General features: G+C 63.8%; 4 protein-coding genes across 8 annotated transcripts; 2 read left to right on the top strand and 2 right to left on the bottom strand.

Moving 5' to 3' along the window:
- Positions 1-748: 748 nt before the first annotated feature.
- On the top strand, positions 749-2,959 carry RHBDL1 (rhomboid like 1; the record flags this gene model as incomplete). 2 transcript variants are annotated; one of them, XM_082856351.1, is made up of 8 exons in its annotated part: positions 749-787; positions 1,222-1,383; positions 1,596-1,820; positions 1,905-2,053; positions 2,182-2,294; positions 2,369-2,469; positions 2,553-2,613; positions 2,688-2,959. In XM_082856351.1, 8 exons carry the CDS (start codon positions 749-751, stop codon positions 2,957-2,959), a joined length of 1,122 nt encoding a protein of 373 aa, XP_082712477.1. The 2 variants fall into 2 exon arrangements, with proteins under 2 accessions (XP_082712477.1, XP_082712478.1); XM_082856352.1 differs by lacking the exon at positions 1,596-1,820.
- Positions 2,960-5,028: 2,069 nt separating this feature from the next.
- On the top strand, positions 5,029-7,439 carry STUB1 (STIP1 homology and U-box containing protein 1). The gene is made up of 7 exons (XM_082857062.1): positions 5,029-5,298; positions 5,819-6,017; positions 6,106-6,271; positions 6,472-6,559; positions 6,718-6,774; positions 6,861-6,977; positions 7,055-7,439. The coding sequence occupies exons 1-7, from the start codon at positions 5,131-5,133 to the stop codon at positions 7,178-7,180; spliced, it is 921 nt and encodes a 306-aa protein (XP_082713188.1). The 5' UTR covers positions 5,029-5,130; the 3' UTR covers positions 7,181-7,439.
- An 18-nt stretch (positions 7,440-7,457) lies between these two features.
- JMJD8 (jumonji domain containing 8) lies at positions 7,458-9,092 on the bottom strand. Of its 4 annotated transcripts, none has more exons than XM_082857063.1 (9): positions 8,994-9,092; positions 8,818-8,916; positions 8,558-8,606; positions 8,384-8,480; positions 8,226-8,294; positions 8,015-8,167; positions 7,860-7,927; positions 7,648-7,782; positions 7,458-7,568 (listed from the first exon to the last, which is right to left on the bottom strand). In XM_082857063.1, the coding sequence occupies exons 1-9, from the start codon at positions 9,083-9,085 to the stop codon at positions 7,488-7,490; spliced, it is 843 nt and encodes a 280-aa protein (XP_082713189.1). In that variant the 5' UTR covers positions 9,086-9,092; the 3' UTR covers positions 7,458-7,487. The 4 variants fall into 4 exon arrangements, with proteins under 4 accessions (XP_082713189.1, XP_082713190.1, XP_082713191.1 ...); XM_082857064.1 differs by having other exon boundaries at positions 7,878-7,927; XM_082857065.1 differs by having other exon boundaries at positions 8,015-8,134.
- Positions 9,093-9,327: 235 nt separating this feature from the next.
- Positions 9,328-14,059, bottom strand: WDR24 (WD repeat domain 24; the record flags this gene model as incomplete). Its single annotated transcript, XM_082856883.1, has 8 exons — positions 9,328-9,742; positions 9,918-10,258; positions 10,343-10,447; positions 10,541-10,662; positions 10,741-10,859; positions 11,388-12,060; positions 12,209-12,386; positions 13,579-14,059. 8 exons carry the CDS (start codon positions 14,057-14,059, stop codon positions 9,389-9,391), a joined length of 2,373 nt encoding a protein of 790 aa, XP_082713009.1. The 3' UTR covers positions 9,328-9,388.
- Positions 14,060-14,086: the final 27 nt, after the last annotated feature.

Here is a 14,086-nt window from a genome sequence, read left to right as displayed (position 1 = left end):
CCTGGGAAGTAGGGCTCCTCTCCATCCCAGCTGCGGTCTTGTCCACTGGGGGCTCTCCCCACCCCCATGTCCATGGGTCAGTTTAGCACTGTGGCCACAGGAGTAGTCAGGAACCTTCAGCCCAAGTTGTGTTGGTCCCCACCCACTGAGCAGGGCCTGCTGCAGGGATCTCCCTCAACCCTGCTAGTTGCCCAGTTGGCTTCAGCGCTCGCCGCTGGGGCCGTGGAGCCGCTGTTGCCGGGACGGGCAAGCATGTCTGCCAGGGAGGGAGGTGCCTTCAGGGAGCCCGGTGGGGGGAGTCCCCAGCAATGGGTTGTTCCCTGAAGCCTTCCCCGAGGAGGTGGCATCGGCGCTGAGGCCCAGACCGGGGCAAAGGGGTGGGCGCAGAAGGGGCTTGCGTGCCGCGCGTGACTCAGTTTCCCGGCTGCTGCCCCGCGGGACGAACAGCTGCAGCCCGGGGCGGGGCGGGGGCGCCGGCACTGGAGCCAAGCGCCCCGCGCAGTTCTTGCCCGGGCACGTCCGCGTGCGAGTCGCGCGCGTGTCCTGACCGCGAGTGGCTGGGCTGGCAGCGGCGGCGTGTGCGGCGGGGGCGGGCGGCTCCGTGACGCGGCGCCGAGCGGAGTGGGCGGAGCCGGAGGGCAGGGGCGGAGCGGAGTAGTCCGCAGAGAAGCCCCTCCCGGCCGCGGCCGCCGACCCCGGCCCCCGGCCCCCGGCCCCCGGCCCCCGGCCCCCGGCCCGGCCTGGCTCTATGGACAGGAGCTCGCTGCTGCAGCTTATCCAGGAGCAGGTGCGTGGAGAGGTGGGGGGCGCCGGCACCGCCCCCGTTGCCGGCCCCCCGCCCTTGGGTGGGCCGGGGGGACGGAGCTCTGAGACCCTCAGCGCAGCCCCTTCCCTGCACGACCTTGGTCCCCTGCACGAGACCGAGCCAGACTAGGGCGCTTGGGGAGGGGCAAAAGGGTTGGTGATTGCCCTCAGACCTTGGCCCTACCCTTTCAGGATGGGCAAGGCAGAAATGAGGTGGGGAGACGGTTGGAGAGCTAGCGGAGCTAGAGGCCGGGGACCTAGGTACCAGTGCCTACAGCTAGCTCCTGGGACCATGTGGGCACAGGGGCCTGGACCCAGGGTGCTCGGAGCCTGCCTCTCCCGCCTGACGTGGCTCAGCCCTGTGGTCCTGGGGCCCGGCCCACCCTCAGACCTTGGCCGCTGGCTCCCCGACCCCAGCAGCTGGACCCTGAGAACACTGGCTTCATCGGTGCGGACACCTTCGCTGGCCTGGTGCACCGCCATGAGCTGCCCCTGGACCCGGCCAAACTGGACATGCTGGTGGCCCTGGCCCAGAGCAACGAGCGGGGCCAGGTCTGCTACCAGGAGCTGGTGGACCTGGTCAGTTCCACAGTGGGTGGGCAGCTGGGGTATGGGCGCAGTGCCCTGGCTGGTGTGGGTTGGGCAGGCGGCCCCTCCTCCCTGCCTTTCCCATTGGGGAGGGCTATAGCCATGGGGCAGGGCTTCAGACCCTGTGACAAGCTGGGTGGACCACTCAGGAGGGGCGGCCATGGGGGGAGTATGGTGGCCTATGCCTAGGCCCCGCCCCCCAGATCAGCAGCAAGCGCTCAAGCAGCTTCAAGCGGGCCATCGCCAATGGACAGCGGGCACTGCCCCAGGACGGGCTGCTGGACGAGCCAGGACTGGGTGTCTACAAGCGGTTCGTGCGCTACGTGGCCTACGAGATCCTGCCCCGAGAGGTGGACCGCCACTGGTACTTCTACCGGCACCGCAGCTGCCCACCCCCTGTGTTTATGGCTTCGGTCACCCTCGCCCAGGTGGGCCTGCCCGTCCACCACCCACCACCCCAGGAGCCTCCCTTATCCTTGGTCTTGCCTGGCCCCAACACTTGTCCCTCCCAGATCATCGTGTTCCTGTGCTACGGGGCCCGTCTCAACAAGTGGGTGCTGCAGACCTACCACCCTGAGTACATGAAAAGCCCCCTGGTATACCACCCCGGCCACCGTGCTCGGGCCTGGCGCTTTCTCACCTACATGTTCATGCACGTTGGGTGAGTGGGCCCACCTCTGGCACCCCTCGGATTGGATCGGGAGGGCTCAGCCTCTCGAGGTGGGGGCAGGGGGCTGGTAGCCCCCTGGCGGACCCCACCCTTCACACCTATTTGCCCCATATGGCCAGGCTGGAGCAGCTGGGGTTCAACGCACTCCTGCAGCTGATGATCGGGGTGCCCCTGGAGATGGTGCATGGCCTGCTCCGCATCAGCCTGCTCTACCTGGCTGGTGTGCTGGCAGGTGAGGCAGGTGTGTGCGCCCTGGCCACCTCACTGGTGGGCCTCACCCTCACGGCTCTCCCCTTGCTCACACAGGCTCCCTGACCGTCTCCATTACTGACATGCGGGCCCCTGTGGTGGGGGGCTCCGGCGGGGTCTACGCCCTGTGCTCTGCACACCTGGCCAATGTCGTCATGGTAACGGGGCAGCCCCTGCGGCGGGGTGTGGGGAGGGGCCCATAAGGCCTCCCTCACAGCCTTTTTTATTCACACCCCATCAGAACTGGGCTGGGATGAGATGTCCCTACAAGCTGCTGAGGATGGTGCTGGCCCTGGTGTGCAGTAAGTAGGGAGCCAGGGTGGAGGGGCCTCAGCCTATGGCTAGGGTGCCTCTCACCTGCTGCCTCCCTCTGTAGTGAGCTCCGAGGTGGGCCGGGCCGTGTGGCTGCGCTTCTCCCCGCCACTGCCTGCCTCGGGCCCACAGCCCAGCTTCATGGCACACCTGGCGGGCGCGGTAGTGGGTGTCAGCATGGGCCTGACCATCCTGCGCAGCTATGAGGAACGCCTGCGAGACCAGTGTGGCTGGTGGGTGGTGCTGCTTGCCTATGGCACCTTCCTGCTCTTCGCCATCTTCTGGAACATCTTTGCCTACGACCTGCTGGGTGCCCACATTCCCCCGCCACCCTGACAAGAGTTCCCAGGGCCACACCAGCCAGGGCGCAGCATCCGTGGGCCAGCCACTAGGGAGGCCTGCATGTTCGTCCTCTGTGAATGTATGTCTTGAGGCTGCTTCTTCCTGGTGGGTGCAGGTGGCCCCTGTGGCCCACTGACTGCAGGTCAAGCCTTACACCAGCCCTGGCCGCCCCCTCCCAGGCCTGGAGGAATAGGACTGATGGACTGGGCTGAGTGGTGGAGGTCCCCAAGGGTGGCCCCAGAGGAGACCCTGCCCTGGCCTCTCCCATGAGACTTGCAGTCTGAGCCTTTTTGGAGAATGAATAAATATTTTACACAGCACCAGGTGGCTGTACTGGGCACTGCGGGCTGGGCTGGTCTCCCCCCAACTCACTGATCAAACCGTGAGGGCCCTTCCCTCCACACAAGCAGCAGCCTGGGCTTCCCCCTTGCTTTTCTGCACCCAGCATGAGGTGTCTCTGTATGGGAGATGGGAGCCCCTGGGGAGAGTCATGGGCCTCATAGTCAGGTTTGAGTTCAGCAAGCATTTATTGAGCTCTTACAGCAGCCAGCCCCCTGTCCAAAGACTTGTGCCCTGAGATCACAGGGTAGGTGTGCAAGCCCTGGGCCACAGCCAAGTCAGTAGGCCTGGGTCCTGTGCTTCTTGGCTGGCCTGGTGTCCTCAAGGGTGGCCAGGCTGGGACCGAGGTCAGGCAGCAGGTCAGGGCACAGCTTCTGCCCTACAGCCCAGATCCACAGTGCTGTCTCCACACGGTGAGGAGTCCACAGCCTGAGGCACTGCCTGGGGTGGGGCAGAGGGAGTCTGGGGCTCAGGGGCACCAGTCACCCTACCCTGCTGGATAACTCTGTACATCACCCTGACCAGAGTCCTGGATGCCCTCTCTGGCCGCCAACAGATTGCACCTTGGCTCAGGGCTGTGGCACCCTCCTGCACCCGGCCCAGGTAGAGCAGGTAGTGCTTCAGGGTGTACTGCAAGGCTGGCAGACCGGGCACTGCGGCCACTGCCTCTTCAGACATGAAGGCTGCTACCTCGAGAGCTCTGGCAGCCAGGACTGCCGTGGGAAGTAAATGGACAGCACTCAGCCCCACCTCGACGTGGGGCTGCCATTCCCAACAACTCTCGGTGTCACGTATCTGGCCATTTCACAGATAAGGCCACTAACACGCCAGGTTACGCCCACGACCTCGCCGGGGGGACGCCCAGCTCTCCCTACTAACGCGAGGTGATAGCCGGGCCCACGCCCCGGAGGGCGCACAATTCCGTGACCGCTGCGTTCACGTCTGGCAGGAGACAGAAGGCGGCGGCCGAGCGCTGCACCACCAGCTCCGGGGAGTAGGTGGTCAAGAGCTGCTGCAGGCGCGGCCGAAAGCGGCCCCTCGGTGGTCAAGTCGGGTCTGGGGTCACGGCTGGTGGATCTCGTTAGGGGCCCCGCCCCCAGGCGCGAGGGCCCGCCCCCAGGATGAAGCCACGCCCACGGCGCTACGTCCCGCCCCGGAAGGCGCCGTCCCCCACGTGGGAAGCTCCTCACCGCCAGTTTCTACGCCAGCAACTGCTCCAGCTCGTCGCGTGTCACGTGCTTCTCGATGGCTGCGGGCAACTCCTCTCGACACCTGGGGAAGGGCGGTGACGGGGAATTCGAGCCACGGGGGTCGGCCCGCCCGATATCCCCACCGTCCTACCATCGCTCCAGGGTTTCCAGCCGCCCCTGGGGGCTCGCGCGCGCCCGCAGCACTTCCCCGTGGCACCCCAGGACGTTGGCCCAGCTGCTCGAGTCCTCACAGCCCGAGCCCGCGGGCAGTCGCCATCCCCACGCGCCTGGGCGGAGCCTCGGGGGCGGGGCGTCGGAGCGCCCGAGCGGGCTCCTGCCCCGACGACCTCGGCACTTCTCAGGCCTCAGACGCTGCGCGTCGCGTCGTCGCGAGCGCATGCTCCCCCGCCTGCCCCGCCCCTCCCCCTCCTCCTCCTCCGCCTCGCGTCTGGTGCACGCGCGGCCCCGCCCGCTCGCAGGCCATCCTTCCCGCTGGCCCCGCCCACCTGCGCGGCCGGAAGTTCCGGTGGCGGAGCGCTGGACCGGGCCCGAGCGGATCGCGGGCTCGGGCTGAGGGCGTAGGGCGGGCCCGGCGCGGAGCCTGGGAGCAGAGCCCAGGCTGTGCCGCGCGGCGCCATGAAGGGCAAGGAGGAGAAGGAGGGCGGCGCGCGGCTGAGCGCCGGCGGCGGCGGCGGCGGCAGCCCGGAAAAGAGCCCGAGCGCGCAGGAGCTCAAGGAGCAGGGCAACCGGCTCTTCGTGGGCCGCAAGTACCCGGAGGCGGCGGCCTGCTATGGCCGCGCCATCGTGAGTGCGCCTGCACCGCGGGAGGGGGCCGGCGTCCGAGCCAGGGGAGGGGCCGGACTGCGGCTTCGCCTCCGCGTCCTCCCCGGAGCCCCTGTCTGGCCACCCCCGCCCGACTTTCGGAGGCGGGTGGTGCGGCTTGGGCTCTGAGAACTCAGTGATGATGTTGTTCCAAAGGGGCCAAGGCCACGGCTCCCGAGCCAGTGCTGGTTGCCAGAGAACTGTGGCGGGTGGGAGATTCAGAGTGCTTGAGGCCCACTCGGCTGGGGGCCAGGGACCCTTGCCCTTTGAGGAGTCCAAGCCCAAAGCTGGTGATTTCCACAGATCTGGAAAAGCTACCTTCACAAGACTCACTGGAGTCCAGAGGGTGGGCTCAGGTAGGCTCCACCCTCCCTCAGAACCCAGAGGCTTGGAAGCGGAGAAACCTGTAGTGTCTTGATTCCAGTTATGGGCTTCAAGCTGGGACAGAGGGGGTAGGCTGAGCTCACTCCCTCACGCTGGCTGGTCTGCCCTTGTTCTCCAGACCCGGAATCCCTTGGTGGCGGTGTATTACACCAACCGGGCATTGTGCTACCTGAAGATGCAGCAGCATGAGCAAGCTCTGGCTGACTGCCGGCGCGCCCTGGAGCTGGACGGGCAGTCTGTGAAGGCACACTTCTTCCTGGGGCAATGCCAGTTGGAGATGGAGAGCTATGATGAGGCTATTGCCAACCTGCAGCGAGGTGGGCTTACAGGCTGGCTGGTGCCAGGGTGCCTGGGACCAGGCGGGTGGACTGGCTGGAGGTTTATCCAAATCTTCTATTCCTCCAGCCTACAACCTGGCCAAGGAGCAGCGGCTCAACTTTGGGGACGACATCCCCAGTGCTCTGCGCATCGCGAAGAAGAAGCGCTGGAACAGCATTGAGGAGCGGCGCATCCACCAGGAGAACGAGCTGCACTCTTACCTCACACAGCTCATTGTGGCCGAGCGTGAGAGGTGGGCTGTGGTGATGACAGGCGCCCCCCGGAAGTCACCACTTTTAGGTTAACTCTGAGTCGTGAACACAATCATTTATTGAAGGTCAACTCTGGCACGCAGGAGATGGAGGGGAATGAGGCCTGAATGAGCCTAAGATTGGAGTGGAGTCTGACCTCCTGGCCAGACCCATCTCTGATCAGCTTTTGGTCAACCTCCAGGGAGCTGGAAGAGTGTCAGCGGAACCATGAGGGTGATGAGGACGATGGCCACCTCCGGGCCCAACAGGCCTGCATTGAGGCCAAGCATGTGAGGGTGCCCCAGCCCAAGTGTGGGTCCTGTGTGTATTTGCATGCGTGTGATGGACGTGAGGTGCCCCTGGCTCCTGCTGGGTCTGTGAGTTTCGGTGCCTGGGGAAGGGAGATGGGGTGTCAGGCCCACAAACATAGCTGCTTGGTTCTTTGCAGGACAAGTACTTGGCAGACATGGATGAACTCTTCTCCCAGGTAGACGAGAAGAGAAAGGTGAGCTGCCTGTCTTCTGGGGTCTGTGGGTAGCAGGAGTCGGAGCAGTGCCCCTTCCCAGCCCCTGATCTGACCCTGTGCTGCAGAAGCGAGATATACCCGACTACCTGTGTGGCAAGATCAGCTTTGAGCTGATGCGGGAGCCCTGCATCACACCCAGTGGTATCACCTATGACCGCAAGGACATTGAGGAGCACCTGCAGGTGAGGGCCCATGGGAGTTGGGAGCAGGACCCACACCCACTGAGCCCCTCCTAATTCTGATTCTGTTGTCACTGCAGCGTGTGGGCCATTTCGACCCTGTGACTCGGAGCCCCCTGACCCAGGAACAGCTCATCCCCAACCTGGCTATGAAAGAGGTCATTGACGCGTTCATCTCCGAGAATGGCTGGGTGGAGGACTACTGAGGCAGGGCGAGTGTGTGAGCCACTCACCTGCCTTGCCTGGTACCCTGGCCCAGGAGGGCCTTGGGCAGTAGTCTCTAGCCGCTGTACATAGTTTTTGTCCCTAGATCCCTGTCTTGGTGTCCCCAAGCCCACCCCCATCAGTTCTGCTGGGTCATGAGCCTCCCCCATCCCCCTCTGGGCCAGAAACAGTGGGTGAGAGTGGGCTGGGCTGAGGCTGCCGCTGCCATCTCTGTCCCTGTAATAAAATCTGTGAGCACTATAGGGGCATGTGCTGGTGTGCGACGGGCTCCCCAGCCACCCCCTTTGGCTAGCTGAGAAAAGTAGAGATGAAGACGCTGGTGTCGAGGTTGAGTGTGGCGTGCCACCATCGGTCAGGGAAATACAGCACCTGGGAGTGGGGGGGACACAGGGATCGGTTGGGGCCCCTTGACCCAGCCCAGCCTGGCCCCTGTCTGCCAGCCACTGACCTCACCAGCGTGGATGGTGCATTCCAGGGGCCGTGCAGATAGTGCCAGGGCCGGGTATGTGTCCCGGAGCCAGGCCAGTGTGGTCTTGTTGGGGTGGAATTCAGGTGTCTTCACAGGAGGGTACAGGAACCAGCGCTGAGGGTGGGAGCAGCAAGGTCACTCTTTGTGCTGTGGTCAGTGAACCCAAAGTCTCAGCCCCACCCTTTGCTGACCTTTCGGCCATAGATCACCTCTGAGAACCCGGGCCCGTGCCAGTGGAAGGGCACCCCAGAGCCGGCACCTGTGTGGTGAGTTACGAGCAGCTGGTTACCAAGCCTAATCCTCCCCCACCCAGTTCCCAAGTCCCCTGGTCCTGCAGGGCACTCACCTGCAATTCCAAAGCTATAAGCAGGAATGGTACCTAGCAGGCTGAATGGAGGTGGAGAGTAGTGCCGAAAAAGTGATGCCCATTCCGTGAAGTTATTGTCCCCAAAGAAGTACAGGGTGTCTGACAGCAAAACACACAAGAGGATGCAAGAATCTTGGCACCTGGGTACTAAGTCACCCCACCCCACCCCATGGCCACCTGTCTGGCTCACCATTGCCCATGGAGAAGGGGTCCTGGGGGTGCAGCATCTGCTCCACATACTCCTGAAAGGGCAGGTCCACTGCAGTTTGAAAGGGGTTGGTCAGGACTGGTTGGTGCTGCCTTCAAGATGCTGGCAAGCAGGCTGGGCTGCAGGGAGGGGCAGCTCACCTTTCTGGTAGGAGTAGGTGTTGGCAGTGCTCAACCGGACCACGCTGTCCCCAAACAAGGCCAGCAGCCTTTGACGGGAGCACAGGTCCCGGAACCTCTGTGGGGGCGGGGAAAATACTCAGGGGCCAAGCTCAGCACGGGCGAGTGGTGGTCGCGAGGAGCGTGAGCACTCACCGAGTTGTCTGTGAGCCCCTGCAGAATGACAGGTCTGGAAAAGGCGTAGCTAGAAGAAAAGGAGGAATCATGGCCTCAGTCTGATCCGCGCCCATCGTCCGCCCCCGTCCACACGCGCTCGCACGAGCTCAAGGGGAAGCGGCCTAAGGAGGCCCGGGAGGACGGGCCGGCGACCAGTGCGCGGCCTCAGCGGTGCACGGTGACGGAGCCCCAGAGTTTTCAGGCGTGGGAGGTGTGGCCATACAAGAGGACGCACTTACCGCTGCACGAACTCGGCGTAACTGAGATCGGCCCGGCGCTCTACGGTGCAGCGTTCCTCCTCCGCCACGGCCGCCGGCGCCCCCGGCCCGGGCCGCCGCCTGCCGACACAGCTGGTCAGTGCCCTTGGCCGCCCCGCCGGCCGCCCCGCTCCGCCCTGCCGCCCGGCGCCGCTCACCACCCTCCGTCGCCTGCCCCCCGGAGGCTCCGGGCCGGAACCACCAGCGTCCAGAGCGCGAGCAACAGGAGTAGCCGCACCCCCAGCGCCATAGCCCGCCGCCGCGAGGCATGCCGGGAGCTCCGTCGTCGTGGCAACAGGCTGGCTCCCGGAAGCGGCTTCCTCTGGCCCGTCCTGGAAAGAGGGGGCACTTCCGGAAGGCGGGACGAAGGTCGCACCAAGAGCTGCTATTGGCTACTGCCAGCTCCCGTGGACACACTGCCACCCGCCCACCAGAGTCGCCCGCGCGGGACCGTAAGCGACGCGACCGGGTGACAGGCAGCCTCAGAATACGTCTCCCGCTTCCTTTATTTGGTTCACGAGCCCCGCACACCCATCCAGGTCCGGCAGGCGGGTCAGGAGTACTCGCACAGGTGGCCGCATCCGGCGGGGCAGTGGGAGCTGCCCTCCAGCCACTTCATGATGTGCTGCAGGTGTCCGCCGTGACTGCAGCCCTGGCACCACACGAACAGACCCTTGACCACGTGGTGGCAGACGGCGCACATGCTGGCGCAGTGGTGGCACCTGTCGCAGACCCAGCCCCGGCTGCTCATGGGCCGCTTGCAGTGACTGCAGTTGACGTGCAGGGTGGTGGAGGCCTGGTTGAGGCAGCTGATGGCACGGCTGGTGCTGAGCTTGACCACCTGGTTGGACACATTCCAGAGGCAGAAACGCTGCAGCAGGTCGATGTAGGACGTGTACCAGTGCTCCTGGTGGTGCAGGGAGGGGAGGAAGGAGGTAAGAGACCAGGGTTTCGGGCACACTGAGGAGCTTCCCCCAAGTGTGCTGGGCACAGACAGAGGGGCGGGTGCAGGCGGGGCGTGCAGGGGTAGTCCTGGGGGTGGCAGCTGCTCCAGGGAGACCCCCCCAGACCCTGTCACCCACCTGGGTCTGCTCGTCGATGTCTTTGCGCACGCGTTCACCCAGCACAATGAGCACGGACACGGCCATCTGCACGTCGCCCTGCTCCGCATAGAAGCGCAGCATGTCACACACCAGGGCACTGAAGAAATCAGGCGGCAGGCGACTGTCGTACAGTGCATGTGAGACGGAGATGAGTGAGAAGGAAGAGTCCACAGGCACCAGGGAGGCTGCATCTGCCTCGTTGCCACTCACATGCGGCGAGTCGGCCTTGTCTTGCAGGTGCTCAGGCCCGGGTGGGGTGTCCACAATCTCGTGGCGCAGTGGGAAGGCTTCCTGGGGCAGCACATACTCGGGCTCCTCAGCTGCAATGCAGGGGGGGGCGGTAGGCAGGGTATGAGCCTCTGGCCCCGCCTCCTGGCCCCACCCCTCCCCAAGCCCCCACTTACAGTGAGCGTGTTCCGGGTCTAGCAGGTACAGCTCGTCATCCTCACCTTCCACATCGCCCAGCAGGTAATCGGCAGGCACGTCGCTGCCCTCGGTCTCCTCGTTATCTGCCCGAGGGAGGGAGAGCATTGCAGGACCAGCTCACTCTGGGAGGCCCCAGTCTCACTCCCATGAATGCCCTGCGTCTGCTCCCAGCCTACCTTCGTTGGTGATAAGTGTGGCTGAGGAGTCCAGCAGCACTGTGTCACTCCGTGCATCACCCTTGCTGCGGTCCAGCCGAGTCTCACTGCCCAGCCCTGGGGCCATATCCTTTAGATTGAAACTGGAGGCAGGGAAAGCCGATGGATAGGTGGGCCCCAACAATTCCACCCTCTGGGGAAAGCCACCCCCAGATGTCTACCTGTTCATAAGTGGCAGGCCACAGGAGCTGCCCTTGCCCACACTGTGGTTGAGGTTGGTGGTGGACACCAGGCCAGGACTACAGTAGATGATCCGTAGCATGGTCCATGTCTGCGCCACCTAGGGGTGGGCACTGTTCACTCACGGGGGTCCTGGGTCCCTGGCGCCCCGTGCAGGCCCCCCTCTGCCTGGATGGAACCACAAACCCTCAGCTTTCAGCTGCCCCAGGGACCCAACGTCCTGGCCCGCCCCAGGTGGGAAACCGATGCCCATGGAAAGACAAAAACCCCAGCCTCGAACTTGCAGAGGCACAGAAAGAAAAGTGGAAATGAGCCTGGGGTCCCCAGGAGGTGATAAGTGAGGCAGTGTGGGTCTTCTGCGTAGGGCTGGACACCTCGGGAAATCTAAAAGCAAGGATAAGCCAGAAGAGGGGGCTCCAGCCCCACAGCACCCCAGACCTGCATCCCAGGAATGGCACTGGCATCTGGCCCACTTGGGGCTCTGGACACCCTTAGTTACTGGGGCAAGAGCCAGTGGTGACCTCAACCAGAACTGAGCACTGAACTCAGGGCAGGGTCTGGGCACAGCAGTCAGAGGAACTCTCTGACCCTGCACCAAGGTCATGGCCCTCAACCCAGCCCTATGTACCTGGTTGCGGCCAAGCTCCCGAGCCACTTTCGCATTGTGGTCACAAAGCTCGGCCAGTGGCCGGCCAGCCAGGGCATAACGCTCAGCCGTGTCCACGAACCAGCTCATGCTACTGCTGCCAGGCTCCATCTCAAAGACACTGAGGGCACTGGAGGCGAGGCCTGAGAAGGGCTCGGCAGGGTCCAACTTGCGCTTGAAGAAAATTGGGTGGCGCCGATCCCCAGTGTAGGGCTTGCGCCCCGACTCAGTGGCCACTAGGCTCTCCTTGGCTGCGAAGGCCAGATCCCCAAAGAGACCATAGCAGAGGCCCTCAGGGTTGGCGCGCTCAACAGGCTGGCTGGCATCACGGAATAGGTGCTGGCATAGGGTGCTGTCCTTGGAGCCAGAGAGCAGGAAGGAGGGATCGTGCGGGTGGCGCCAGGCAATGCCTGTTGTGACATCGCGGTGCTCCTCAAACATGGCAGCTGGCACAAAAGGCCGGCGCACGTCCCACACGTAGATGTTGTGGTCCACCATCATGGAGCACGTAGCTAGGTGGTGGCGGCACTCAGGCCGCCACTTGACTCTGGCCACGGATGCAATGGTTTGCACGCAGTGCACCTCCTTAGCGCGGTGTGTGGTCATGTCCCAGACCTTTACCATCTTGTCACGCCCACCTGTGGCCAACCAGCCCCTGTGGAAGGCCCGTGAGGTCCTCAGTGACCTCTTTTGGGGTGGGAGGGCTCCCCACTCTGTCTCACAGGTCTTGAGGCAGTGAGAGAGCCCTTCCATAAGCCCCACCCATCTTGCCCCATTGCCCCGGCCCCCACCCCACCCCACACCTGTCCTCGGGGTGCCAGTCGCAGCAGAAGACAGGCCCATTGTGGGCCGTGAACATTCTCTCACAGCGGTCGGGCCGCCGAATGTCCCAGAGCTGCACGTTGCCGTTCTCAAAGGTGGAGGCGAATGTGAAGTAGTCCCGGATGCTGAACTGGACGTCACGCACACTCTCAGACTGGCCTGTGGGCAGGACGTCAGTGGAGGGAGAGTTGGGGGTGGGTGGGTGGGTAGCCTACAGGGACTCCAGCAGGGAGAGCAACCAAGGGGTATCCCTTGGAGTGAATGTGGACTGGTGTCACATGCCTGCCCATGGCGCAGGCCAGGAGGCCTAGAGGGTGGAGTAGATACTGCCAAGGCCTGCCCAGGGTGGACAAGGGTGAGGAGAGGCCTGGCAGAGCAGACACAATAGCCTGGGCTGGTGAGAGGGACACAGGCATTGGGTGGTTTTGACACAGGCTCCTGGACCTCGATTTTCCCTGGATTCTGCAACTGACATCAGTCCTTGGGCGAAGCTGTGGTCGGCTTCAGGACCAGGTATCAGAGCATTGAATGAACAGGGGCCTCAGTGGGCTGAATACAATCCTTCGGGGGCCTGAGGCCCACGGAGGCATGGATGGGATGCCCCAGGATCTGCCCAGTCCCTACACCTTGAGCTGGAGCCGCCAGGTCAGCCCCAGAGCACTGGACACCTTGAGGGTACATGTCCACCCCTGTGGACCACTACACCAAGAGCCTCTGAGTGCAGTGTCCAGCTTTTCCCCAGCACAGGTAGCTCAAGGTCTGTCTTAAGAGGCCCTCAGATTCTCTCTGGGCTCTGCCCTGTGCTTCACTTGGTCTCAGCGAGGTGAAAAGGGAGAGCTGGCTCAAGGGGGGTTGTCAGGGAGCTGGGCCTGCTGGGAAGAGAACTGCAGGGGGACCAGGCAGTGCACCACTCCCCACTGCTTCCCTGGGCTGAGGACCCTGGAGGTAGACTTTGTGCAATGAGGTGGCCTGGAGCTCTGAGGCAAGGAAAGAGGAGACAGCAAAACAAACCCTCTGCTCAGCTGCCCAGGTGGGCTGTGGATCTGCTCAGGCCCTGCTCTCTCCCTGATCTCACACTCAGCCTTGACTCCTGCTGACTCCATAAGTGCATCAGAGCTGTGACCACACTCCAGGTAGCCCTCACACTTCCACCAGGCCTATCCCTGCCCTGCCCCTCTCCTGCTCACCTCCACCCACTCTTCCAGTGCCAGCTCGGCTGGCTCCTCCTCCAGGAAGCCCTCTGAGAGTACATCTGAGGGCCTTTGATGCACACAGCATTTCTCAACCCGCCTAGACAGGCCAGCCACCTGCAGAGATGCACACCTGCCCGACCCGCCTCCAAGGGCCTCACCCGAGAAGGTGCTGACAGAGTCCTTCCTGCGAAGGTCGAAACACTTCATGAAGCCATCCTGGGAGCCACTGAGTAGCACGTGGGCCTCAGTGGGGTGGAAGCAGACTTTGTTCACCGTGCGTTTGTGCTCCGTAAACAGCTGGTCCTGCTTGTTGCGGGATGGCCGGCCCAGGTTCCAGGTGACCACGACTCCATTGGTCGCCGCCGTGGCAAGCAGGTTCTCGTCCATCTGGTGCCAAACAACATCTGCACAGCTCAGGTTGAGCGAGGGCTTGCGGCCCACACGAAGGTTCAGCTTCTCCACAAACTGCTCCTCCTCAATGGCATAGATCTTGAAGATGCTGCGGCCTGCCACGACCACCTGGGCCGCGTCACGGCACACACTGATGGCATTGGCTGGTGCATCCAGGTGGCAGTGCATGGTGCGGCCCGTCAGCGTGCTGCCACCCAGGGCTGTAGTCACGCGGGACATCTTCTCCATGGGTGCACGGGTGGTGGGGATAGGTCA

Source organism: Leucopleurus acutus (assembly GCF_964270905.1).
Source record: "Leucopleurus acutus genome assembly, chromosome: 16".
Classification (NCBI taxonomy): Eukaryota; Metazoa; Chordata; class Mammalia; order Artiodactyla; family Delphinidae; genus Leucopleurus; species Leucopleurus acutus.
This window is presented reverse-complemented; position numbering and strand designations above follow the sequence as displayed.

Excerpts from the sequence above, each read along its gene's own strand:
- JMJD8 (XM_082857063.1), bottom strand. The coding sequence starts at position 9,085 with ATGGCGCTGGGGGTGCGGCTACTCCTGTTGCTCGCGCTCTGGACGCTG. Across the intron at positions 8,917-8,993 it reads GGGGCAGGCGACGGAGGGTG|GCGGCGGCCCGGGCCGGGGG; the intron begins GTGAGCGGCGCC and ends CTGTGTCGGCAG. Across the intron at positions 8,607-8,817 it reads TACGCCGAGTTCGTGCAGCG|CTACGCCTTTTCCAGACCTG; the intron begins GTAAGTGCGTCC and ends CTTTTCTTCTAG.
- STUB1 (XM_082857062.1), top strand. The coding sequence starts at position 5,131 with ATGAAGGGCAAGGAGGAGAAGGAGGGCGGCGCGCGGCTGAGCGCCGGC. Across the intron at positions 6,018-6,105 it reads TATTGCCAACCTGCAGCGAG|CCTACAACCTGGCCAAGGAG; the intron begins GTGGGCTTACAG and ends CTATTCCTCCAG. Across the intron at positions 6,272-6,471 it reads ATTGTGGCCGAGCGTGAGAG|GGAGCTGGAAGAGTGTCAGC; the intron begins GTGGGCTGTGGT and ends GTCAACCTCCAG.